The sequence below is a fragment of the Ictidomys tridecemlineatus genome, unplaced genomic scaffold (genome assembly GCF_052094955.1).
Source record: "Ictidomys tridecemlineatus isolate mIctTri1 unplaced genomic scaffold, mIctTri1.hap1 Scaffold_45, whole genome shotgun sequence".
Taxonomy (NCBI): Eukaryota; Metazoa; Chordata; class Mammalia; order Rodentia; family Sciuridae; genus Ictidomys; species Ictidomys tridecemlineatus.
In genome coordinates this window covers 482,579-509,757 of record NW_027522913.1, presented here as the reverse complement: position 1 = coordinate 509,757, position 27,179 = coordinate 482,579, and the positions used below count along the sequence as shown (strand labels likewise).

At 38.6% G+C, this 27,179-nt stretch overlaps 1 protein-coding gene across 5 annotated transcripts in view; it reads left to right on the top strand.

Annotated features, from left to right (window-relative positions):
* The window catches only part of LOC144373623 (TATA box-binding protein-associated factor RNA polymerase I subunit A-like), a 52,999-nt gene that overhangs the window by 11,149 nt on the left and 14,671 nt on the right, over positions 1-27,179 (top strand). For 2 of the 5 annotated variants that reach the window (XM_078036669.1, XM_078036670.1), the window contains exons 6-7: positions 4,941-5,071; positions 8,164-8,202. In XM_078036669.1, the coding sequence (XP_077892795.1) occupies positions 4,941-4,996 (56 nt within the window). In that variant the 3' untranslated portion in view covers positions 4,997-5,071; positions 8,164-8,202. Of the gene's footprint in view, positions 1-4,940; positions 5,072-8,163; positions 14,335-16,073; positions 26,695-27,179 lie in introns of those variants that run through there. The other 3 variants (XM_078036667.1, XM_078036666.1, XM_078036668.1) reach the window with 2 other exon arrangements.

Here is a 27,179-nt window from a genome sequence, read left to right as displayed (position 1 = left end):
TGTGAAACCCATCTGGATTTACTAACTGGGTTTATGCAAGTGAGGCATATACTCTCCCACAGAGAGTCAGGAGCCCTATCTTTAGAAGTGTTGGCTAGAACAAACTAAATTCTTTAGGCAGCCTTGAGTATACCCTTTAAGGAGCCCTAAGGTTATCCTAGGGATATAGCCTCGCATTAGAAATTATCTTAGTGTTTCTTGGGGCTGGGGTTGTGGCTCAGTGGCAGAGCACTTGCCTCACACATGTGAGACACTGGGTTCAATCCTCAGCACCACATAAAAATAAATAAAATGAAATAAAGATATTGCATCCATCTATAACTAAAAAATATTTTTTTAAAAAAAGAAGAAATAGTGTTTCTTAAAGTCTTTATAGGTAGGCCAGGATTGGGGCATAGTCCAAAGAGGGACTAGGCTTAGAGGAGCTGGTTGGAGTTTGATCTAGGAGAGTCTTTGAATTTATGAGAAAGGTTATAAATTTTCTTTAGCAGCCATTATTGCATGTAATAAACTCTTCTTCTTGTGTGTTTAGAGTAGAGTTTAGTGTGTTCCATATTATTGTTCCCCAGAATAACGTTTAAAGAATACGGCAAGATAAAAAGTAATTTCTGTACAAAGGTTAAAATGCAATTTTTTTGATTTACTGGCCATACCAAAAATTGAGCACTCAGTTCTCAGGCTGAGTTCCCCTTCTCTTAACCTTCTTCGGTGATATCATCCTCTCCTACTCCCAGGTATACATTCTTTGAAGCTACGTGATTCTCTGCACTTTTCTTTCCCTTGTGTAGTTTTCCTCCATAGCTTCTCTAGAATTAAGTATTTTTTTTTTCACATCCTTCATCCCAATTTTAGCCCTGGTATTTATCACCTTATAGGTGATAAACACTATTTCCTTATTATCCTTATGTAGTAAGTAATATTTCTTTTGTCCCTAGGCATGTAGATTTCACCAATCTTGGTTCCCATCCTCCTTCTTGTGTTACCTCTTCTTGTCTCCCAAGATTCTTCTCGAAGGCCCTAATGTTAATCTTGTGACATTTTTGCAGTTTCTTCATCTATCATACCCTCTGTCCTTTAAGATTCTTCGAAACCTGCCCTGGCACCTGATTCATAATACTTTAAACCTTCTATATCAGCTGCCTGTTCAGCCTATGTCATTTGGCTTTTCATCTCTTGCTTTTTAATTGTTCTAAGTTTTTTCAGGTATATTTTATGCTGTATCTTCTTATTTAGATTAAGCCATCTTTTGATGTCACGTGTTTGTCTTCTATTTCTTTTAACTTTGCTATCATTTCTGATATAATTTTCTTTTTTCCTCTATTTTAACCTTGCTGTCATTTCTGGTATAAATTTTCCTTTTAAAAAGGCTTATTGATATTAATTTATTAGGTGAGTTTTACAGTCATTATTTACTTTTTTTATTACACATGGTTAGAAAAATCTTGAGCAAATATTTGACTAAAGCAATTGTAATATGACATTTAGACTGTCACTCTCATGACTAGATTCAGTACTTTTATGCAACTGACATTTTGTTCTCTGGCTATGAGAGATGAAGGTGAGATACTGTATGGAGCAATATGGAGTCCATATTGGTTCACTTAGAAAAGAATATCAACACCTGTTTTTATTGTGGTATTATGTTGTGCTTCTACTAGTTGTTGCTGTTTAAACCTTAATGTTATGGAATATAATGTAGACAAGAAAAACATATGAAATAAATGAGTGCTGTAATGCATAAATTTAAAGTTGCATTCCTCTAACTACTATCCAGATTAAGGAACACAGCATTGCTGTCACCTTAATGTAAAAGTTTTCTATGTATGCTTTCCTGATCATACTTCATCCCATTCTGTATCACGAAAATCATTGTAAGGTCTTTTAGGGTTTTCATTCTCTTGCTTTTCTTTAAATGGTAAACAAAATTGGTTTTGCTTATATATGAATTTCTTGGCTATATATAATTTTTTTACTGTGTTTATTTTTGGGGCCTTGCATATTTTATTCAACATTGGTTTAAGACAATTGTATTGTTGAATATAACTCTAGTTTATTTTTACTGCTAAAAAATGTATGTTATCGCATTAATTATTCTTTCTGTTATTGATGGCCTTTAGTGTATTATAGTTTAATGCTGCTTTGAAATTAACCCTTCATAAGCATGCATTGCTAGGAGTAGAATTGTCATAAAGTATATGCATCTTTGTCACTGTATGAAATACCTTAGGAAGCTAACTTTACAAAGAGAAAAGGTTTATTTAAGTTCATAGTTTTGGAGATTCAGTGTCCAAGATTGGGTGGCTCTACAGTAGGTAGAAGCAAGTGGTCACATCTTGAATATGAGTGCCACGGAAAAGGAGGGTGGAGCCAGGCTGTTTCTGTTCTAACAATCCTCTTGTGAGAACACAGGAGGCTACATGAGAATTAGCCTGAGGACCTGAGGACCTCCCACAAAGCTCCATCCCCCACTGTTTTCATCTCCCATAGTACCACACTGAGGCCCAAGCCAGTAATCATAGTGTGTCTTTGGGCAACAAAAACCATGGCAATATATAATATGCTAAACTCTTTCCAAAGTAGTGCCAATTTATATTCCACTGGTAATCTGATTAGGGTTTTCTTTTGTCAATATGTTCCTTAACATTTGTTAATTTCAGAATTTTTTTATATCTGTTAGTTTATTGGGTATAGTGGTATCATATTTAAAAAAAATAATAGCTTTATTGAAAATTGAGAATATAGTTTATATGCCACATAAACATACCCACTTAAAGCATATAGTTTTTAATATATTTATAGAGTTTCCCAGTAATCTTTACCACAATTAAATTTGGAACATTTTCATCACCTCAGAAAGAAACCCTGAACTCTCCATTTCTTCGTAAGCTTCTAGGCAACCACTAATCTACTTTCTATCTTTAGAGATTTATTTATTCTGGGAATCTCATGCAAGTGGAACCATTTGTACAATATGTGCTCACTTAGCATAATGATTTTAAGGTTGCAAGTAACTGTATTTCATTCCTTTTTGTTGTTGAATAACATGCCATTGTATAGAGATACCACATTTAATCATTCCACATTTATCAATTGATAGACATTTGGGTGGTTTCTACTTTTGAATAATATTGCTGTGAATATTTATGTACAGTTTTATTTTTCTTGAATATGTTCCTAAGACTGAGATTTCTGGATTATATAACTATGTTTAACCTTTGGAAGGAGCACTAGATTGTTTTCCAAAATAGCTGCACTATTTTAAATTACCACCATTATCAATGGAAGGGTACTAAAGTCCATGGTATCTGTGATTTTAATTTGCATTTCTATAGGGACTAATTATGTTGAGCTCTTTTTATGTGCCTGTGAGCCATTTGTATGCCTTTGGAATAATTTTTATATTTGCATACACTTTGATTAGACCATTAATTTTTAGTTATTGGGTCATGAGTTCTTTATATGTTCTAGACAGAAGTCTCTTAATAGGAGATATTTTCTCCTATTCTGTAGTTTGCCTTTTTACTTGCTTGCTGATGTCCTTTGAAACACACAAATTTTTTTTATTTTGATGAAGTCCAATTATGTGCTTTTGCTTTTGTTGCTTATGGTTTTGATGGCATATCCAAGAAACCATTGCCCACTTCAAAGACACAAAGATTTTCACTTACAAGAGTTTTATAATTTTAACTCTAGCATTTAGGTCTTTAATCTATTTTGAGTTAACTCTTGTGTGTGATATGAGTTAGGAAACAATCTAACTAAATTATTATGCATGTGAATGTCCAGTTGTGCCAACATAGTTGTTGAAAACAAGTATTTTCTTACTGAATTGTCTTGGTACCCTTCTTGAAAATCAGATACCATAAACATGAAGGTGTTGTTTCTCTACACTCAATTTTCTGTCATTGATCTATGTATTTTCCTCCTTACACCTATATCATACTGTCTTGCTTACTGTAGCTTTGTAATAAATAAATCTTCCAACTTTGTTCTTTTAAAAAATTTTTTATTCTATTTTCAGTCCCTGGGATTTTCATATAAATTATAGTTAGCTTGTCCATTTATACAAAAAAATTACCTGTGGTTTTGATAGGAATTATAGGACTCTGTAGACTAGCTTAACAATAGTGGTCTTCCAACCTGTGTATCTGAGGTGTCTTTATATTTATTTGGGTCTTTTGAAATTTGTTTCAACAATATTACTTTTCAGATGGAACTTTTCATCTCTTTTGTAAAACTTACATCTTTTATTTTTAGTTTTTGATGCTTTTACAAATGGCATTGTTTTCCTAATTTCATTGTTTGCTTCTTCATTGTAAATTCATTTTTTTGTATTTATCTTGTACCTGGCAACATTGATGAATTCATTTATTAATTCTAATAAATTTTAATGGAATTTTCGAATTTTCTAGACAGAAAATATAGTTTTCCTTTTCAGTCTAGACGTCTTTTCTATAATTTGCTGAAAGCCCTAGCTAAAACCTCCAGTATAATGAATAGAAATAGTGAGAGGGGACATTCTTATCTTGTTCTTGATTTTAGGGAAAAAAGCATCCAATCTATCACTATTAAATTTCATGTTTACTGTGGGTTTTTCATAGATACTGTTTAATCAGATTGTGGAAAGTTCCTAGATTGTCCATGGTCACAAGATGATCATGTAGTTTTTGTTCTTTGGTCTGCTGATTTGGTTTAGATCAGTAGATCTTTATTTACATTAATAGATTTTCAGTTGTTAAGCCAACCTTGCATTCCTAGAGTAGAACCCACTTGAGCATGATGTATTATTCTTTTAACAATAGCTCAGTTTACTATTGTCTTAACAGAAGTTCTCAATACTAAACGACTTTTCTCTCTCTTTTTTTGTTTTTTTGTGATGCTGGGTATTGAACTCTGGGCCTTCACCAAATGACTTTAAAATATATTTTATCTTCGGGCAGATGAAAATGATTATGCATACAGTTCAGCAACTCAAAGTATGCTCAGTGACAGCTGAAAGACATCTGTAAATATTTGTGGATTGATTAAAACTCCTGGAGTTTGGGACCCTGTTGTGAAGAGTTATGTAGAGGTAAGTAGACTTTTCATAAAATTGTATTGGTTTTATTTTTGTCTTAAGCCTATGCGAGATTGCATTTCTAATTATCTTTATTGATCAGGAGGAAATTTAATGGAGAAAATTGTTAGGGTTAAGGGTTAGGGGGTGGGGGTTAGGGTGTTAGTGTTAGGGTTAGGGTTTAGGGTTGGTTAGGGTTAGAGGGTTAGGGTTAGGGTTAGGGGTTGGGTTTAGGGGTTAGGGTGAGGGTGGGGGTGAGGGTTTAGGGTTAAGGTTAGGGTTAGGGCGGTTAGGGTTAGGGTGGTTACGGTTAGGGTGGTTAGGGTTAGGGTGGTTAGGGTTAGGGTTGGGGGTTAGGGTTAGGGTTAGGGGGTTAGGGTTTAGGGTTAGGGTTGGTTAGGGTTAGGGTGAGGGGTGGGGTTAGGGTTTAGGGTTGTTAGGGTTAGGGTTAGGGTTGTTAGGGTTAGGGTTGTTAGGGTTTAGGGGTAGGGGTAGGTGTAGGGTTGGGGTTAGGGTTAGGGTTAAGGTTAGGGTTAGGGTGTTAGGGTTAGAGGGTTAGAGTTAGGGTTAGGGGTTAGGGTTGGGGTTGAGGTTAGGGCTAGGGGTTAGGGGCTGTGGCTAGGGCTAGGGCTTAGGGTTGGGGTTGGGTTTAGGGTGAGGGGTGAGGGGTTAGGGTTAGGTTTAGGGTTTAGGGTGAAGGTGTAGGGGTTAGGGTTTTGGGTTGAGGAATGAGGGTGAGGGTTTTAGGGTTAGGGTTAGGGTTTTAGGGTTAGGGTTATTTTTAGGGTTAGTGTTAGGCGTTAGGGTCAGGGGTCGTGTTTAGGGTTAGTGTTAGGGTTCGGGGTTAGGGTTGGGGTTGGGTTAGGGGTTTAGGGTTAGGGTTTTTAGGGTTAGGGTGGTTTTGGTGGTTAGGGTTAGGTTTAGAGTTAGGTTTAGGGTTTAGTGTTAGGGTTAGGGTTGGTTAGGGTTAAGTTGAGGGTGAGAGTGAGGGGTGGGATTAGGTTTTAGGGTTAGGGTTTAGGGGTTGGGGTTGGGTTGGGGGTTATGGGTTTGGGTTTGGGGTTGGGGTTTGGGTTTAGGGTTAGGGGTTAGGGTTTGGGGTTAGAGGTTAGGGTTTCAGGTTAGTGTTAGTGTTAGGGTTGTTAGGGTTTAGGGTTAGGGTTTAAGGTTTAGGGTTAGGGTTGTTAGGGTTTAGGGTTAGGGGTACGGGTAGGGTTGGGGTTGGGGTTAGGGATAGGGGTTATGGGTTAGGGGCTGGGGCTAGGGCTAAGGTTATGGGTTAGGGTTGGGGTTGGGGCTAGGGCTAGGGGTTAGGGGCTGGGGCAAGGGCTAAGGCTTAGGGTTGGTTAGGGATTGGGTTGGGTTAGGGTTTAGGGTGAGGGTGAGGGTTTGGGGTTAGGGTTAGGTTTAGCTTTAGGGTTTAGATTGAGAGTGTAGGGGTTAGGGGTGAGGGTTCGGGTTCGGGTGAGGGTTTTAGGGTTAGAGTTTTTGGGTTAGGGTTTTAGGGTTTTGGGTTAGGGTTTTTGGGTTAGGGTTAGGGTTTTGGGGTTAGGGTTTTAGGGTTAGGGTTAGGGTTTTGGGGTTAGGATTTTATGGTTAGGGTTTTAGGGTTAGGGTTATTGTTAGGTTTAGGGTTAGGGGTTAGGGTCAGGGGTCAGAGGTCGGGGTTAGGGTTTAGGGGATAGGGTTTAGGGGTTAGAGTTTAGGGGTTAGGGTTAGGGTTTAGGATTTAGGGTTAGGGTTGGGGGTTAGGGTTGGGGTTAGGTTTTAGGGTTTAGGGTTGGGGTTAGGGGTTAGGGTTTAGGGTTAGGGTTAGGTTTGGGTGTTAGGTTTAGAGGGTTAGGGAATACTCTCATGGACAAAGCAGATAGCAGGCAGTCTTTAAAAAATTTTTAAATTGAGTTATAATTAGTAAATTGGAATATACGGACAGAATGTGTCAAAAATGAATTTTTGGAGATCTGTCAAAAAAGCAAAGTATTATTCACTGTATCAGTTTGAATTTAATCTTGATTTTTCAGATGATGTCTAAATGTTTATTTTCATCATAAGCTTCAGTTTCTCATTTTTTGTTGTCTATGTGAGGGGAAATGCTGAAATATTTATTTAAGAAAAACACTTTCAATGGAAAAATTTTAGACAACCAGTTTGGATGTCATGCATATTTTAAAACCAACATTGACATGATTCTTGGACATAAAATGATTCAAGCATAGAAACCAGAACTGTTATTACCCAGACAAGTGATTTAACTGCATACTTCCCGTGATACTTCCTAAGAAGTATGACAACTATTTGTTTTCAGCTCTGACCCAGTGTTCAGGAGTGCCTGTTTCTTCAAAAAATCTCCCCAGCCCCTCAAGCAAGAGAATGTTGACCACGAAAGCAGCAAGCAAAGAGCTCAGAAACAGAAATTCAGGACCTGAAAGCCCTCAGTTACATTACTCCCAGAGTGCTAAATACCTGGAGGCCTTTAGGTTACAGGAAGAAAGTTCAGGAGGGCTGCATCCTTTCAACAAGACTGTCAGCAGCATATTTATAACCTGGATTTCTTGTTACTGTAGACCAATAAATAGACTGATGATTTTTTGCAATTAATTATAAAGACCCTGATATAGAGAACAGATCAGCCCCATATTAGACAGCACCAGACAAGAATGGTTTAAGACACACTGAACATAACCCTAGACCAGAGTCATTTAAACAGACACAAATCCTAGCCCAACCAGAAAAGATACAAAAATATTAGTACAAATATGTGATTGTACATCATACAGACATCTCCTGAAGTGGAGGTATTGTAGTGCACTAGTCTGAGCAGAGTTGGCTCAGATACCAGCTTTGGCATTTTCTAACTATTAAACCTGAGAACAGGAAACTAGCTATTGTGTGTCTCACAGTGGGACTTACTTTATTTTATTTGAAAGCCTCTACTCTGGTACCCACCAGGTTGCAAATGGACAGCAAGTAAGACCTATTTTTCTTATGTTCCTCATTCTCTTGTTGCCCTAGTTACTCCTTTGAGATGAACGAGTAAGATACTGTATATGGTTTTCATTCTGCTGTGTCATGTTCAAATAACCTTTATGTTTTCTTCCTAACCGCAGAGTTTAAAGAACTCCTCTGGTCAAAGTCAAGAAGCAAAAGTAAGTAAGCAATACCTACTCCAGAGAGGTGGCCTAACAAACCAAGGTATTTTGTGGGGTGCTAAGAATATAATGTTTAGTACTTAAAAGAGTTCGGGAAAAAGGAGATAATTGTTTGAAGTGGGTCACAAAAGTATTACTTTTACTATAATTTCTATATCAAAGAATACTAGACAACAGGATCTTTAAAACATCCCTTAGAAAGGGTTCAATATAAAGTATATAGTGGCACTCTAGATTTATTATATCGAGTATATGTGGAATTGAAAAACAAATAAAATAGGAAATGAAAAAGGAAGTACAAAGTAAGTACATACTGTTTTATCATTCACAATGAAAGAAATGAAAATTATGTCTACCAGTTACAAAATAATCATTTTACTTATTAAATGAAACCATATACTGGTCTCCTAGTGACACTAAATACAGCTAAATTCCAGACATTCTAGCTAACAGGAAAATAGAAATTATAGCAAAATATTTAAGATTAGGATTATTTTTTAGCTTCTAGGGATCAAACCTGGGTCTCAGGCATGCTATACTAACATTTTTTCCACTGAGCTACACCCCAGTCCCAAGATTGGGACTTGACACTTTGAACATTTTAATGAACTTATGCCATTTAATAAGTGAAGCAGCAGAATTACTGTAACTTCACTTGATCTGGTGCTACTTAAATAAAACATAATTTGCAGGAATGTTTGATTTTCACTGTCACTAAGTATATACTAAGAATATGTTATTCACTTCTGAGAAGAAGGGGAATGAGAGGGTCTGAAGCAGAGGTGACAAACAGCATCGTGAACTGCTGTCACATCCACATCTGCATCCCCTGCTTCCACCTCACTATTACTGTCCAGAAGGGAGAGGTGTCACTGCAGTGAATCATTTGGGCCCCTGAAGCACAATGCTGAATCCATGAAGAGGGTTTTTCCTCCTTGATTTTTTTTGGTCTGATAAGCTCTTCAAAAATAAAATATAAAAAGACAAAAAAAATAATATAAAATACTAGAATAAGTTCTAGATCATAGCCACCATAAAGAACAGTTCTGTGTTGCTGTGTGTGTGTGTATGTGTTTCTTATTAACTGCTCTTATGTTCCCATAGGTAGTCTGGGTTCAGATTTCTTTACATATGAAAATATACAAGCTCAGAGATGGAGATGTGGCTCAGTGGCAAAGCACATGTTTAGCATGTGCAAGGACCTAGGTTTGATTTGCAGCCTCTAAAAAAAAAAAAAACTAAACCAGATATAAATACACAAACACACCCCACATTCTATATATATGTGTATATAATTTTAGTTAGCTTTTCCATTCTTATGACCAGAGATCTGGCAAGAATAATGAGAGAATGAAAAGTGCATTTTAGCTTATAGTTTCAGAGGTCTCAGTCCGTAGACAGCTGGGCCTAAGGTAAGGCAGAACATCACGGTGGAAGGGCATGGAGGAGGAAAGCAATCAGAAAGAAGGGGGTGCATTCTAAAAGAAGAGGGTGCTTACTGTTACCATGCAGTCAATCCATATCAGTGGATTAATCCACTGATTAGGTTATAGTTCTCATGATCTAATCATTTCACCTCTGAACATCCTTGCATTGTCACACACATAAACTTTTAGAGGACACTTCATATGAAACCACTATACACCACACATTTGTAACATATTTTAATAAGCATTTCTCAAAATGGTCACCAGGTTAAACATCAGTGAAGTGATTGTTTTCTGCCCAGTTACTCATACTTTTAGATATCCAATGCAGTGCCACCCTTCATGTTTCTAAAAATAGAGTTGGGGATATTATTATTTTTTAAAATACACCTACAAAAGCAACATATGTTTTTACTATGTTGATTGTGATTTGTTACAGAAAATAATACATGTTTTCAAAATTTCTTAAATCTATCAAAGAATCTATAAACACTCCTAACAAATGGAAAAATATGACTTACTCTCACACACTCCACAAGCTTCTCACAGATGTTAGAACTAAGAGACTTTTTCCCTGAAATTCTTCAAAGAAAGTTCGAAAAATTGGGTGAAAATGATTGACAGACTGTTTCCTTCAAAATAATTGACCTCCACATATAACTCAGTGCCATTCACATGGAAAGACCTTAACAAATGCCTATGATGGATGTGTATGTTTTAAGTACATACTCCATTATGATCATCGATCCACATTCTTAGCACCATAATGCTTCAATTAAACAGAAGTGCCAGTGTTTTACAATTCTGGTTTAAATTTCAGTTAGTCAGTCATCCAGTCACCTGCTATTCATTTATTCATTCAGCGCCTACAATATGCCTTTGGGAGAATCAGCAGTGAATCCAATTGACAGTTTCCATTCCCCTACTGTCCTTTGCAGATGAATGAGGACAGGGGGCAGGGAGATGAAAATAAATGCACCTGTAAGACCATTTGAGTAGTGTTAAGTACATAAAACAGGAAAATAGGATAGAGTAGGACTTGAAGGAGAGGGAAGAACGATTTTAGACACAAAAGTGCTAACTGTGTAAGACAACGAATGGGATAGAGTTCGACTTGAAGGAGAGGAAAGAACCTATTTTAAACTTTCCTCAGAGGAAAAGATTCTGACAGATTGACTTCTGAACTAAATGTAGTCAGTCATTCAAATACCTAGAGAAAGAAGTTTTCAGGCACACCAAAGAGTTAGGGCAAATAGAAGAAAAAGTATTTTGAATCTATCTAATTGCAATGAGAAGACATCTGAGAAAGGATTTTTTAAAATTATATTTTAAAAATTATAAAAAATATATAATTTTTAAAATTTATGTGTAATATATATTATACACACACACAGTGGATTGAACCCAGTGCTTCACACGTGCTAGGCAAGCATTCTGCCACTGAGCCACAATCCCAGCCCCTGAGGAGGATTTTAATTCAAGTTTATTGAAGAATAATTTGCACACATGAAAAAATTATCACACACTGTATGGATGTGATGTGATGAGTTTTGTCAAATGTATATAATCTTGTAAACACCACTCCACTGCCACAATTAAGATATAAAATATTTCCATCACTCCAAAAAGTTGCCTCATGCCATTTTTGCAGTCAGTGTCTTCCCCTGCACAAGCCACTAGAAATCACTACAATTTGCCATATAAATGGAATCAAAAAGGCTACCAAATAAATTGCCTCATGTAAGTATACAATGTGTCACCTTCTGGCCTCTTTAACATAATACTTTCATTCATCTTATTGCATAAGATAACAAGCATTGGAATGATATGGAAGAGAGAAAGCCTTTTTGGTGGGGATGTAAATTGGTGTGGCTATTGGGAAATTGTATGGAAGCTCCTCAAAAAGTTAAAAATTGAACCATCACATGATCCAGAAATCCTGCTTCTGGGTATATCCAAAGGAAATGAGGTCAGTGTGTTGAGGAGACAGCTGTGCTTTCTTGCTCACTGCAGTATCATTCAGAATAGCCAAGAAATGGAATCAAACTAAGTAAACATCAGTGGATCAATAAATAAATGGTGAAGTGTTTTAGTCACCTTTTTCACTGCTGTGACTAAAAGACCTGATAAGAGCAATTTTAGAGGAGGAAATGTTTATTTGGGGGCTCATTCAGAGGTCTCAGTCCACAGACAGCCAGCTCCATTCCTCCAGGATTGAGGTAAGGCAGAACATTATGGCAGAAGTGTGTGGTGAAGGCAATCATCTCACATGATGATCAGGAAGCACTGATAGACTAAATTCAGCTCACCAAATATAGACCCCAAAGACTTGAAACCCAGGAACACATGTCTTCCAGCTACACCTTACCAGCCTACAGTTAACACTCCATTAATCCCTGTTAAGGAGTTAATTCACTGATTGGGTTAAGGCTCTCATAAACCAATCATTTCACCTGTGAATATTCTTGCATTGTCTCACACCTGTGCTTTTGGGGACACCTACTATCTAAACCATACCATGATGTAGATATAAAATATTATTCATCCTTCAAAGAGAAGGATATCCTGCCATTGATGACAATATAGATGAACCTGGAGAAGTTTATCCTAAGTGAAATAAGCTATGTACAGAAACACAAATACTGTGTGCCCTCACTACAATATGCCATCTGGAGAAAAAATCATACAAAAGGAGAACAAAATGGTGGTAACAGGGGCTGGTGCTGGGGGAAATGGGAGATGTTCAAATACATACGATTTTCATTTGTCAATCATACTTGAGTAAAGCTGGAAAAGAATATAAGTCTGGGCCTCAGGATAAAGTTAAGATCTAGAGAAAAAAATCTGGAGTCTCAACATCTGGATAGTATTTCAAACAATGGGATTAGTCATTATCCAAGGGGAAAATGGAGGACCAAGTATGGAGGCCTTCAGAGTATTACAATGAGGTCAAGAATCCAGAACATTGGGAAGAAATACCCAGTAAACAAGAAAGAAAATAATGTTAAACCAAAAAGGAAGCATTTCAGAAAGGAAAAAGATTGGTCAACTGTGCCAGTTATGGTGTAAAATGGGTTCTTATCATTAATTATCAAACTGGAAACTGTCAGTTACCTTGATAAGTACTTTTTTAATATCCCTGTGCCAGAAATTTATTTAAAAATTGGGAAAACTATGGAGACAGTAAAAAAAAATAGTCACTGGTTGCTGGGGATTAGAGAGAGGGAAAATCAACAGGTGAAGCCCAGGATTTAGGGCCCATCACCACTCTATGATAATACAATGTTATTTTAAATTTGTCCAAACCCATAAAATATATAGCACCAAGAGTTATCCCTCATATAAATGGTGGACTTCAGGTGATAATGATGTAGCGATTTAGCTTCATCAGTTTTAATAGCTTCATCAGTTTTGGTGGGGGATATTGTTTAACAGGGAAGACAGAGAAAGGCAAAGGATGTTATGAGAAATCTCCATATCTTCCTCTTAGGTTTGTTGTGAATCTAGATCTTCTCTAAATAATATTATGCCTTAAAGTTTTTTTAAAAAAATAAAGTACTTGAAATGCCACAGCGAATAAAGCAGAAGTGATAATATGTTGGAATTTACAGTCTAATATGAACACCTTCAACTTGGTTATTTAACTGCATACAGAGATTGGGAATTGAACAAGTAGTTAATGGTTCAAAAAAAGTTTAGAAGTTCAGAGAAAATTTGAATTCTTTGGCTTTTTTTCTATTTCCCCCTCAACAAACTTTTAATACAATTACACTAAAGAAAAATAAAACATTATAATTTTTATGTTAACCATAGTAACATTATATTTAAAGAGAGATATTTACTCTTTAGTAAATTAATAATTTAGAATGTATTTGAAGACACAACCAATTAGCTGCAAGTAATTTGCATTTTTGTTTTTATTAGTTTACTAGATTTTTTTTTCAGTGTTTCTATAATGTAAATATTATCTTTCAAAGGGAAATGATTTTTTTTGTATTTGCCTGGTAATGAGCTTTCTTTAATTATCAATTGGCAAATTTCATACATTTCAAAGTAAATATAGCCATTAGTGTTGAAAGACTAGCAAACAAACCCATGTGTATTCACCAGGGTTCTCTAGAGAAACAGAACAGGATATATACAGAGGAATTGATTTTAAGGAAGCATTCATGAGATTATGGAGACTGGAAAGTTCAAGAGCTGCAGAGTGAGTCAGCAAGCTGGAGACCCAGGAGAGCTGATAGTGGGATTATAGCCTGAACCTGAAAGCCTATGACCAGGAAAGCCAGCGATAGTACAGTTACCAAAAACAGCAGGCTCAAGATCCAAGAAGAATTCATATTTCCGTTTCAGTCTGAAAGTAGAAAAAAAATTAACATCCCAGTTTGAAGTAGTCAGACAGAAAAAAAGTGTTTTCCACTAGTTGAAGGCTGAGACTTTTTGTCCTAATCAGGCCTTCAATTGATTAGATGAAGACCACCCACATTAGGCAGGGCAATAATCTTTACACAGTCTATAAATTTAAATGCTAATCTTAACTAAAAATACTTTCACAGAAACCCCCAAAATAATGTTTGAACAAATCTGGCAATCTCGTAACCCAACAAATTAATGCATTGAATTAACCATCACTCTGTGCACAGCATTGTTTCGTTCCTTAGCTTAGTATCAAATTATTTTTCCATTAAAAATGTGTTACCAATTTTTCTTGTTTCTGTATTTTATTATTGTGATTATTTTTTATTGCCTTTTTCCTTTTTTTTTTTTTTTTGAGCATCTACACTTACTGAACACAGACCAAGAGTCATCTAGCATCAACCATGAACTCCACAAAGTATTGTAGACATGATTTATTTAATCCACACCACAGGGAGAAAAATCTCATTATTCCTTCCACCAAATGCACACAATTTTTTATTCTTGGGCTTAGTCTACCAGGGGCAAAAAAAAAAAAAAATCCAAAAACTGAGATGTGTAGAGTGTATTATAAATTTAAAAGAAAAGCTTTAAAAAATATAAATCCATCATTATCATTAATAAGTGTTTGGCACATTGGAAACTACATTAACAATCTGTGGTTTAATTGTTAATTGTTCAGTAAGCAAACTTTCACTCTAAGTGGTATCTTTAAGCAACTTAGGGGGCTCCTCTAATTACCTGGTTGATTAAAATTGGAAGGCAAAGGCTAGTTGCAAATATGTATAGATTTATGTTAACAAAATAAGTCTCCTAGTTCTTTACAGCAGCATAAAAGAGAAATAAAGTATAAGCCAAAATAAAAATTGAAAAGGACAGGCTCTTTACAAAACAGTAACTCAAAATGGATCATATAGACCTAGGTACAAAACACAAAACTCCTAGAAGATGACATAGACAAAACCCTAGAAAAATTTGGGTGCTGTGATGATTTCTTAGATACAAAGAAATCATCAATAAGCTGATGTAGTTAAAATTATAATTTTAAAAAGTTAAAAGTTGCTCTGTAAAACACACTGTCAAGAGGAAAAGGCTAGCCACAGACTGGGAAAACACATTTACAAAACACATATCTGGCAAAGGACTGTATCCAACATATATTTGAAACCCACCCTCTAACCTATTCAAGACTAATAGCAGATGAACTACTTCCATTCACATGGATTACTGAGAAGCCCAATTTGGTGATTCTGATAGCACTTACCTTATAATAGCCAGTTCTGACCAATCGTTTACTGTCCTCTGCTAGGGGGTTAGCAAAACAGTATCGTTTTTTTTTTTCCCAAGTGATACATATTTATCTGCTGCAGAAGGAATGTGTTTTTTCAAGGATCCTAGGGATCTATTCTAAACTCTCCTATCTGGGGCTTGGCCCAGGCTTCAGTGCAGCCTCCTTTAGCCCCACCCACAGACATCTCTAATACTGTGAAATCTGCCTGATCATTTGGTCAAACAGCAGGTTCACCTGTGCTACAGCCTCAATGTGCAATGGAATACTTTCTTGCTCTTAGCCCCACACAAATTTAGCTATCTTTCACATCACCTGCAATATGGTTGCAGCAGTATCTAAAGTGCAGAATGTGCTAACTCTAAAACCTGAAGAGGCTTACTAAGTATTATCCTATTTTCTTATTCATATAGTGGGCCCTGAATGTATTATGTTATGCCTTCCACTCTCTGCAACACAAGTATCTTACTAAAATTTCCAGAGTACATGCTATCTATAGCTCTTTGATGGTTAATGTTAATGTGTCAACTTGATCAGGCCACAGGGTGCACAGATATTTGATTTAAAATTATCCTTGGTGTGCCTGTGAGGGTGCTTCCTGATGAGATCAACTTTTAAATCAGTAAACTGATTTTCCTCCCCAAAGTGAGTGGTCCTCATTGATTTCACTAAAGGAGTGAATTCAATAGAAAGACTGAGTAATGGAGCCTTCACTCTCTGTATCTGGTGTCTTCTAGCTAAAAGATCAGTCATCTTATGCCTTTGAACATGGACTCAGACTGGAACTACACAACAGGCCTCCTGAATTTCCAGCTTGGTGCAAACTGTGAGATTTAGCCTTCATAATCACCTCAGCCAATTCCAATCAATCAATCAATATTATTGATTCTGTTTCTTTTGAGAAGTCTTCCTAATTCAAGGGTATACTCTTACCCTGGAAAAATCTTGCACTCCTGGAAGCACACACCCCTGGAAGATATTTAAATAGCAAATAAAACAAAGAGCAAGTCAAAGAATTGTGGAAGAAAAAAAATGTTTTTTTTTTCTGTTTTTTAAACAAGAATCCCAGATGTTTTGTTTACCAACACTGCTCGGTAGTTCAGTTCTGTAGCAGCAACTCCTGCTGTTAGCTCAGCCTGCAGAAAGAAGTGGCTACTAAGCTTCTTAATAATGCCAAGGTCCCCCTCACAGTGCATCTCTTATCACCTCAACAGAATATCCCCTGGGCCTCCCAAAGAATACAGTCATCCTGTGAGTTCACTGTTCTTCCATTTTAAAGAGACCTTAGCATGACTACTTCTCTGTGTCTGCTTGAACCCTTCTTCTACAGTCTGTTTTGACATTTCTACTTCATTTCATGAGGACCATCACTTCTTTCAAGCTTCTGGATGTCTACCCCAGCAACATAAAATAAATCATACCCTGGGGCTGGTCATAGTGTCACATACCAATGATCCCAGTTACTCAGGATGCTAAGGCAAGTTTGAGGCCAGCCTCCTCAACTAACTGAGACACTATCTCAATAATTTAAAAAAAAGATAAAAAGGGATGTAGCTCAGTAGTAAAGTGTCCCTGAACGTTGAAGAAAGAGAGAGAGTGCACCCTTTCCAGGGATTAAATGCTGTATTATGAGAGAATGCCCCCATAATGACAGTTCTTTATTATCCAGCTTTATATTCTGAGGCTATGGTATTTAAAGGAGCATTTTATATTTACTGTTAAATTTCCCCTGTTAAACAAGCAAAGACCACACATGAAAGACATGGAAAGAAGAAAAGAAAGGAAGTCCGATGGTTTGGTGAGAAGAGTACCAGCCAGATTCCAGACTCAGGTCCCAGGCTTCGCTGTGCTACACTCGGTCAGGACAGAATCTCTGAGCCTCCTGCGGATACTCACAGCCTGTTCCACTCAACGTCCCAAATTCCTGCCTAATGACATTTTACAATTATTAGTTTTCTCTTTAAAATAAAGTTAGCTACATTTCAAGCCTCAGATTTAGATGGCCAGGGAGGAACTATCTTAGTCACCTGAGTATCTGTAGCTAGGCATAAATAAATGCTATGACACAATTGGTAATAAAGAGTGACTTAAGGCTGTGATAACAATTTGGAATAGATTAGGAAGTTTATTAAATAAATACCATACATCAGCCTGTATGTTAAGACTGTCTGAAATAGTAGGACTCTAAGCAAATGTTTGACAGCCCTCTCTGTCACTCGGGTGTAGGATCCTTCATAAAAGCTTACAGAATCGCTGCGTGTCATGTGGCACCCAGTGAGCCCAGTCAGTGCTGCCCCAGAACGTTAAACACTCCGCCTGCTAGAATCTTGGCACCAGCCCCAGGATCTTCACCTGAACTGACACTTTCACTCACACCTCCACCAGCTAGCTACAGGAAGTGACCACCATACCTTCACTCCCACCCACTACATACAGGAAGTGACCCCAACACCTTCACTCCCACCTCCACCAGATACACAGAGGAAGGGACCCCCACACCCAGTCCTACACATTACATATAGGAAGTGACCCCCACACATTCACTCCCACCTTTACCAGCTACATACAGGAAGTGACCCACACTTTCACTCCCTCCTCCACCAGCTGTATACAAGAAGTAACCCCTTCACCTTCACTGTCTCCTCCACCAGCTACATACAGGAATCAACTCCAACTACTTCACTCCCGCCTCCACCAGCTACTTACGGGAAGTGGCCCCCAAACCTTCATTCCCACCTCCACCAGCTACATAGAGGAAGTGGCCCCCATACCTTCACTCCCACCTCCACCAGCTACATACAGGAAGTAATCCTGCACCCTCACTCCCACCTCCACCACCTACATAGAGGAAGTGGCCCCCATACCTTCACTCCCACCTCCACCAGCTACATACAGGAAGTAATCCTGCACCCTCACTCCCACCTCCACCAGCTACATTCAGGAAGTGGCCCCCATACCTTCACTCCCACCTCCACCAGCTATATTCAGGAAGTGACGCCCATACCTTCACTCCCATCTCCACCAGCTACATACAGGAAGTGCAGGAAGTCCCTTCGCAGCATTTCTATAGTTTATAATCTCCCCTGGGTCAACTCACTCCACGCATTTGATGTTTGGTCCGAGTATTCATTTGAAGGTTAAAAGCGCATTTCTGAACTCACGTTTAGGGCACCTGCCTTGCCTGCGAGCTCACTTTCATTGCTCTGGGCTACCAGGCTGAGTGATCCCCTTGTCTTCATCCTGATCTTCTCCCAGGTGACTTTGCTGAATTTCCATCTTCTGTTCTGAGATCCCCAAATCTTCCCCTGACAGCCTCGTGCAGCTTGTAAATAGTCACCCCACCCCTTATCACCTTTGCCCAAAGCTACATGGAAACATTAATTCCTGTAATCTCTTTTCCTGTTGTCATTTCCCTTAACCCTTTTACCTTTTCACTTTGCTTTTATGGTGTTTATTTCTACCATTTTCTGCTGCCTTTTGTGCGTATGGTGGGTGAGGGAGGACAAGGACAGAGACCAGTTCAACTGATACAGAGACCAAGATAGGGGTGTAGAAAATGTGGAAGAGGTCAGAGTTCTAACTCTGCATGACCTTGGGCTTCAGAGATACGTTGTTATCAGCAGGAAATGGAATCTTCATTCATGAAAGAGACTCGGATATTAAGATGGCAGTTGCAAATGTATGAAAATCAATCTTGGGCATTTATTCCAGACATAATTATTTATTTTCAATATTTAATTTTCTTTTTAGGAATGACCTTATCATAGATTTTTTCACATCATAGTTTGCTTGTTTATTTAGCCTGATAATTAACATACTTTTTGGAATCAGCACATCACTTCCCCCAGAAATATAGTCAAAGGTGCCCCACTAAATGTGGAACATCTTCTAGCACCTTCCTCAAGTTCATCAAGGAAACAAAAAGATTAGAAGCCATTTTGGAAATTTCAGCCAGCTTCACTTTCTTTAAGAAACGGAAAGAGAAGAAACCATGCTGCCTCGTTGATAATTCAAGGTTGCTAACCAAAGCCCTCCTATCTGATTCTAATCACTCCCCTCTCCCCCACAAGCCCTCCATTTCCCAGGGATCAGAGGAGGGCAAATTAGATCATATATTTGAAGTACTTGGTCTCCTTGGAGTAAAGGGGCCGCATAAATCCTGAGTGTTGTCACATTCTATTCTTTCCCTGCCTTTGACCTTAGCTCGCTGAAAGTAATTTATAACTGGTTGTAAGGGCTTAGAACAGCTCCATCCACCTCCCAGGGAGAGAGGCTCAAGGCTGTAGCACTGGCTGGTCCCACTCGCTGGACCACAGGACTCCCCCTCTGCTGCTTGAATAAGCAGAATTATAAAGACCACAGCATTTGTCCAGGCCTGGTGGTGGCAAGAGATGAGTCACTGTGAGGCTGAGATGAGCAGTCTCAGAATGCTGCCCCCCTGAGCAGGCATCCTCCCCCAGAAAGTGAACCTGCAGTCCTGCTCCCTCACATGTTGAACTATAGCATTAGAGAAGCACGCGGAGGCAGGCATATAAAGCAGGGCTTATTTCAAAAGGGGTAACAGACTTCTCCCGGGAAGGAGGGGGGCCATAGCTGGTATCCCCAGACGTGAAGGTGTTCCGCCTTTTTATATGTCCTAGGCTTCCTTCCTTCTCCTGCTCTCTTCCCCTCTTCTCTCTCCTTCTGTAAACCAGGAGATGCTCTGCGGGATGGCCAATAGGTGAGAAGCAGATGGGCTAGAGGGGCCAAGGTGGAGTGATCCGGGATGGAAGGGAGCATAATTAACAACTCCCTGTAGGGAGGGACAATCCCTGGGACAGGTTACCTGAGCAACAGGTGGGAGCAGGGGCAAGTCATTCTGATAAAGGTGGAGGAAGGGCTCTGAAGGCATTGACATTTCAGTCCCTCCATTCTCTGGATTTGACCCTTGCCTGTCTGCCTGTCTAATTCTGGGTAAAAGAAGAACAGGAAATTAAAGGAAGAGGAACAGGGGAGGGGTCAGGGGATGGAAAGAGGAAATACTGAGGCCTGAAATGGAGCAAATTATATTAAATGCATATATGCTTATATCAAAATGAACCCCAATATTATATATAACTATAATGAATTAATAAAAAAACATTTTAAAAAATTTAAATTTAATTTCCCCTGCTTTATGTAAACACTTAACTTTAAAGCAAATATGTTAAATTCTTAATAACTTTATTAGATGTAGGTCTTATGTTTTCAATTTTATAGGCAAGGAAAATGACAAAAGAGAGGTTGATTAAAATGTTAAAAAATCTACACATTTTCATTGGAAAAAGGTGTCTTTGAAGCCAGATCTCCTAATACTATAGAGTTTCTATGGTAAAGAATTCGGTCACTTTGTCTTATAAAACATACTTGTCACATTTGTCAGTGTCAGATGGTCAAAAGTAGTTATTGTAAATAATTAAAACTGTCTTGTGTTATATTTCATTCGCTCACTGATTGTTTTCATACATTATTTTGTTGTATGACATAAAATGCACATTTGTAATGGAGACTTAGATTGTGTGTGGTACTCCTCAATTTGATTGGTATATTTAAACACAATTTTTATTGTCATAAACATCAAGTGATCTTTTATGTATTATGAGTTCTTTGGCTGATTTATATGTAATTAAGTATTTTTATTTTGTTTGTTGCATATTTTATTTCCAATTAAAATTAACTTTTGTGGGTGTTAGTTCAAAAAAAAGGAGAGGGGAGCCCAGCTGTGAGGGGGCAACCTATGGAGTCCCCAGGGTGCTGCCCTGGAGCTTGTTACAGAGAAATGTGGCACCATAATTGTTTTTATGCTCATTGGATTCAGGGAGTCAAGAAGGAAAGACAGATGCAGACACTTCCACTAAGAAGACTAATAATAATAATATTATAAACTTATTTTAAAATCAACAACATTCAAGTATATTGATTCCCTGTCTTGCTAAATGCCATCATTTTGTTCTCAGGCATTAAATTTTTTTAAAAAAGTTTCAATTTTCTGAATGTGGATGTAAGTCACATCCAGCCATAATTTTTCATCAGTTCTCCTTCCAGAAAATTCTCGCATTCACTCCCTCACTTCTTCTGGGTGTTGGACCCTGGCGGCCTCTTTTGTGAAGTTCCTCAGAAACCTTCGGTGCCTGTGGCGTTTCTTCTGGTGCGACTCCCTGTCCACTACCTGTGCACTCTCAGGGTCAGGGACGTTCTGAAATGTCAAGTCTAGAATGGCCCAGGGGTTCAGAGCCAGGTCCAAACTGCAGAGTTGGACATTGACACCACCAACTAAGTTAGGGACAGCTAAGAAGATGTAATCAAAGTGGACCAGGCCTTGGGGAAAGAAGCCAGCTTCTAGGCTGGTGGCAGGAAAGAAGGTGGTCTGTAGGATCACACCTGACACCTGCCTCCAGGTCTCCAGCAGGCAGGAGACACATGGGCTCCAATACTACCCCACACACTTGACCACCTTCACCTTCCACTACTCCCCCAGAGACATTCTCCACTCTAAATGAAACTTAAAGCCTACGGTCTTCAAGGTTTTAATGCCATGTTGTAAGCTCTCCCAGATACACTGCTCTCTTTTCTAATTAGCAAATTCTATCTGGTCTTTACCATTTAATTAAAGAAAACTCCTTTTCAAGTATTCTTCCCATCCAGAGGCACGTGCCTCTTCCCACCTGCATGTGCTTTTTCACCTAAATGCTCTGTTTCTACATGACTATAATTATTGCTACATGTTTTTGTTTCTCCCTCCAGATTGAGTTTTTCCTCTGGGAAAATGCTAGGTCTTATAAATCATCTAACTAGAAGCATGACTGAAATCATGCTTAGAAGCATGACTGGAATCCAGTCGCACAAGATCTACTTCTACTTAGTTCAATTTAAACCCCCAATCAGGGGTGAAAAAGTGGAGGCAAGTGTAAAAGGAGGAAAGCAATCATGAGGGACTCAAAAATCAGATTTTTCCACCCATTATCCCATGCTACGAGCTCATGCTTCCCCGTAAGGAGATTTTTGGTCTTGGGAAGACATGATATTATTGCAATATGCTGAAGCATCCCACCTCTCATGCCTTTCATTATATCTAACCAAAAATAATGTTGTGCCATGTTTGTGGACCAAGTATTCATGTAGCACCTACAATATGTCAGCTCCTGTTCTAAGGGTTTTGCAAACACTGAACTCTATAGGTCTCAAACAACCTGGGAATTAGGTAGAATGTTTTGGTCTCAAGAAAATGTCTACTCTCTAAATATCTGAGGATCCTGAAGAGCTTAAGTTTGTGTGGATTCTGTCTATCAAAATATAACATATTAGAAATTAAAAATGCAAAGGTTATTAAGTAACATTAGAATTTCATTAAAAATATTCTTTTTTCAAGAAAGAACAGGAAATTTTTGTGTGTGTGTGTATGAAGAATGGCATTGCTTTATCAACTCTCCTGAAGATGCTGCTTACTAGAATTCAGTTGAGTTCTTACTTCTACTCCTGCATTCAATCTTGTGCGTTATCATTTTGGCTCAAGTATGTAAAGAAAATCTGGATGAGTCTAGAAATGTGATTGGAAAGTGAAAGGAATTTTAACATTCTCCTCACATAATAGTAAAGATTCTCTTCTGATATACCAAAACTGGCAAGTGGTAATTTCTGGCAGATTAGTTGTACTGGGAATCTGAAACCATGCCACTAATCATTTTGTACTGTTACACTAAACGTACGGGTCTACATTACATTTCAAGCAGATCTTTCACCCATGCTTTATGTTTTAAACCCCATGCATTGATCACTTGAACAGTAGGTGCCCATCAAGTTCTGCAGATTTTTCAAGGGTTGAAACGTATTGTGTTTCACAATATCAGAAGAAATTATAGTCATCAGCAGTACATACATAACCTCATCAGCAGCATCCTTAAGTATTGGGAAGCTGTCAAGTTCACGGACCTAAGTTTTCCAAAACTCTGATTTTCACAAGAAAACTTGAGTTATATCACTGGTAACAAATGGCATTAGTTGTTTTCCTTGAAGTAATAGGCTTACTTTGTCCATTTGTGAGACAATATTGCCAAATCCCCAAGTACAAATAGGCAATATTCATCGATTCAATGTTCTTTGAAATAAAAGTGATGTTCCATGAAAGACAAATGATTATTTTAGCTCACAACTGAAACAAACAAACAAAAAAATACCACTAATTGTTATTCAGAGACAATCATTGTGCTTCAGTCTGCAACACAAATGCTTAAGTAGGGCGGGGCACTGTGGGGTGCAAGCCTGTACTCCGAGTAGCTCCAGAGGCAGGAGGATCCTTAGTTTAAAGCCAGCCTCAGCAACAGGGAGGCACTAAGCAACTCAGTGAGACGCCCTCTAAATAAAATACAAAATAGGGCTGGGGATGTGGCTCAGTGATTGAGTGCCCATGAGTTCAATCCCCAGTACCTCCCCCAAATAAAAAAGAAACGCTTTACGCATACTTCCCATTTACTAAAACAGAAAAAAAAAACTTTCAAGTGGACTCAGATTGAGGTTGAGGTTTATAACATTAATTGTATCTACTATTATAGCAAGGATATTCATAAATAAAATTAGCATTTCTATTTTTTGTCCTGCAAGTGTGTAATGGTGACAAATGAGGAAATTATCAAGACAGCCTAGCGCCACCAGTTTCTTGGACAATCAGTGCAAATGACATCACAGTGAAACAGACAAGCAATGCCTGTGTTGGCCTCCTGGTAGCCCTGGGATATTTTAGGAATATTTAATAGTCTATAAAACACGTTTGCTTTAACATCTACTTGAAACTATTTTAGATGTGAGAAGAATAGAGCTCAAATGTTCTCACTCCAGCTTGTAAACTGCAGATCCAGGAATCCAATTCAGCCATCCAAGCTTTATCAAGTCTGATGTTTCATTACGTTATGCTTCCTCTGTGATTTGAATGACTTAGGGAATTTTCAGAAGCAATGATTCAAATATGTGATGTTCTTTTTTCTTTTTGTTTATTTGTACAGGGGATTGAACCCAGAGACACTTGACCACTGAGCTATGTCCCCTACACTTTATTTTTTTTTTATTTTGAGATAGAGTCTTGCTAAGTTGTTTAGAGCCTCCCTAAGTTTCTGAGGCTGGCCTTGAAGTTGTGATCCTCCCACCTTAGCCTCCCGAGTCTCTGGATTCCAAGCATGGACCACAACACCCAACAGTCATGTTCTTATATATGAGCTTTGAAACCAAACCCTTCCAGGAAATTTAAACTCCGGTATTAGTACAAGTTCAAAACATCACAGAAAGAACTTTTCTGTAGGTAAATGCCCAGAGGTACTAAAAGCCTCAAAGCATGGAGATTTTTGCAAGCTCAGAAGGAAATGGGTGGCTGACCTGTGCTGAGAATATAATCAGCAACTTGCTTGCTCTGAAGCCCAGGAATCCAAGATAGACAAATTGTCCCCAGACTCAAACAACCATGCTGACCCCACAGTAGGTTATCATAAAAGGGCCAGCGTGTAGACAGCTTGATGTACCAGAGCCCAGTCATTAGAGGAGAATCCTTCCTGACTAGTTCCACACCACCTGTGTAATGCACTCACTGTCCTCACTCTGAACTGTCAATTCCTCAACAAGTAACGTCATCTTGTCCTCTCTTCCCTTCTCCAAGGCTTTGCTTCTCTGCTCCATCTCTGGTACCACCATGCCCTCCTCCTCTATTCATGGTCATTCCGAACAGTTTACCAACTTGTCTAGTTTTAACTGTCTTACAAAACCAAAGAAACACAAATCCACCCTCAAACCACAGTCTCCTCCAGATGCCTCCATTTCACCCCTTGCACAACCAAACCTCTCCTGCACTCCTCTCCTAAGCTTGGTTTCATTGTATAGCCACTCATCTCCCCAGGAAGACTCCACTGAAGTTCTTCCTTTCGCCATCTCAGTCACCCAGTGTTGTCAAGCCTTCCCCATCTTAATCTCCCCGACTCCTTGAATCTTCTTGACATATTCTCCCCTTTAGGCTTCCACGATCCCAGGCTCTCTTCCTCAACCCTCACTCTCAAATGCTGCCTCTTCTTTTCTGCCTCGCTGGTAGGACTCAGTGTTTCCTGGGCTCAAGCTGAGCCTACCTCCCAGGCCTAGGGCATCTCCTATAGTCATAGGGACTTTCTGTTTTAATGATCCCCAAAGCCTTATCACCTCCATCTCTCTTCTCAGAATTGGGTCTTGCGCATCCAGCTGTTTCCTTATTGGTTCCACCTTGTCTCACAGCATCTCAAAGTTAGCATCTCCAATACTGAACTTTTAGTTTTTCCCTAAAACCTCTTGAAAACTTTCCCATCTCCAGTGTTCCCTTGTCCTATTAAATGGTGACGCCATCCACTCAGCTACTCAAACTGGAAATCCAGGAAGCATCATTGGCCATTTCCAAAGGGAAAGGTGGGGGTGGGGGTCATCTCCAGTACCACCACTTCCCTAGGTCAAGCCGTGGCTCCTGCCCTCTGTCCTTGGGCTTGTTCTATTGCATTCAGTCTCTAAGGGGTCTCCCTGCTATCAGTTTCGCATTGTCCTCGCCCCCTCCACAAAGCTGGGAGTGATCCTATAAGTACATATATTAAGTCCATTTATTTAAAAGGCCTCGACTGGTTTTCATCTGAGCCTTACATGAGTCATGTTTCCAGGAACCTAAGGTACTCCTGCTACATGTGCTCAGTTTCCAAAGCACATCAGGAGCCTTAGCTTCGGGGCCTTGGGCACACCTGTTCCGCCTCCTGCATGGTCTCCCTCTCACTCCTTGTGGCTTCTTTCCCTCCTCCAGGCCTCCACTCACACATCACCTGCCTAGTGCCACCCCTCCAGAAGCCCTGCACACAGAGCCCGCAGTCCCATTTCCCATCACAGACAAACAATCGCGTCCTTTATTCTGTATCCTGTACCAATTCCCTTTCTTGACAATTGTCATGTTTATTGTTGTTTCAGATTAGAAAGTTCTTTGTAATTTGCCAGAATGTAGAGATCAGGAAAATTTAAACTTATGCTAGATGGCTTTGGCTGGGTTCACCATCCAATCAGATTGCTTGATTATAATCTCTCCTATTTATAAAATCAAAAGCATGTTGAGATATTATTTTAGGTACATGATATAAAACACTTAATACAAAAGTTTCAAGTGCTAACACTCCTTCTTTACATGAGGAAAACAAATTTCAGATAGAATCACTCACTGGTTTTACATAACCAGTTCTTTAGCAAAACCTAGAATCAAACTCAGTTTGTTCCCAAAGCAAACTGTGTGTTCTTCCCCCTTTCTTCTGCTCTCTCTCTATAACTACAGCCAACATCAGCCTGCATGTCTTCACTCTTCCCAAATCCCAATTGATATCATGATTCACTTGAACTTCATTGTTTCCATGAAAATGAAAAAAAAAACAACAACCTTCCCTCCTGCTCAAGAATTTATAACACTACTTTCAAGACCAAAAGCAACCTACCTTTCTCTCTCTCTTTCTTTCTTTCTTTCTTTCTTTCTTTCTTTCTTTCTTTCTTTCTTTTCTTTCTTTCTTTCTGTTTTTGATTCATCTTTTGTTAGCCAAGTTAGTTACTAGCTTTGACTAGAAATATCTAGAAATTTCCTCCTCAGATCTGCTTAGCAAGAGGGTACTAAGTGACTGGAAGCCTGGATGGAGTCAAAACTCCAGGGTTACTAAAGTACTTATTCATTAATGAAAGTCATTATAAATCTGTGTCCATGTGCTTTTCTAAGCACTTTGTATGGGTGTATTTTATTCACAGATTTTTTTTGAGATACATGGAAATATTTTTAATAATTTTGTCCATGAAATCCACTTTCCCTT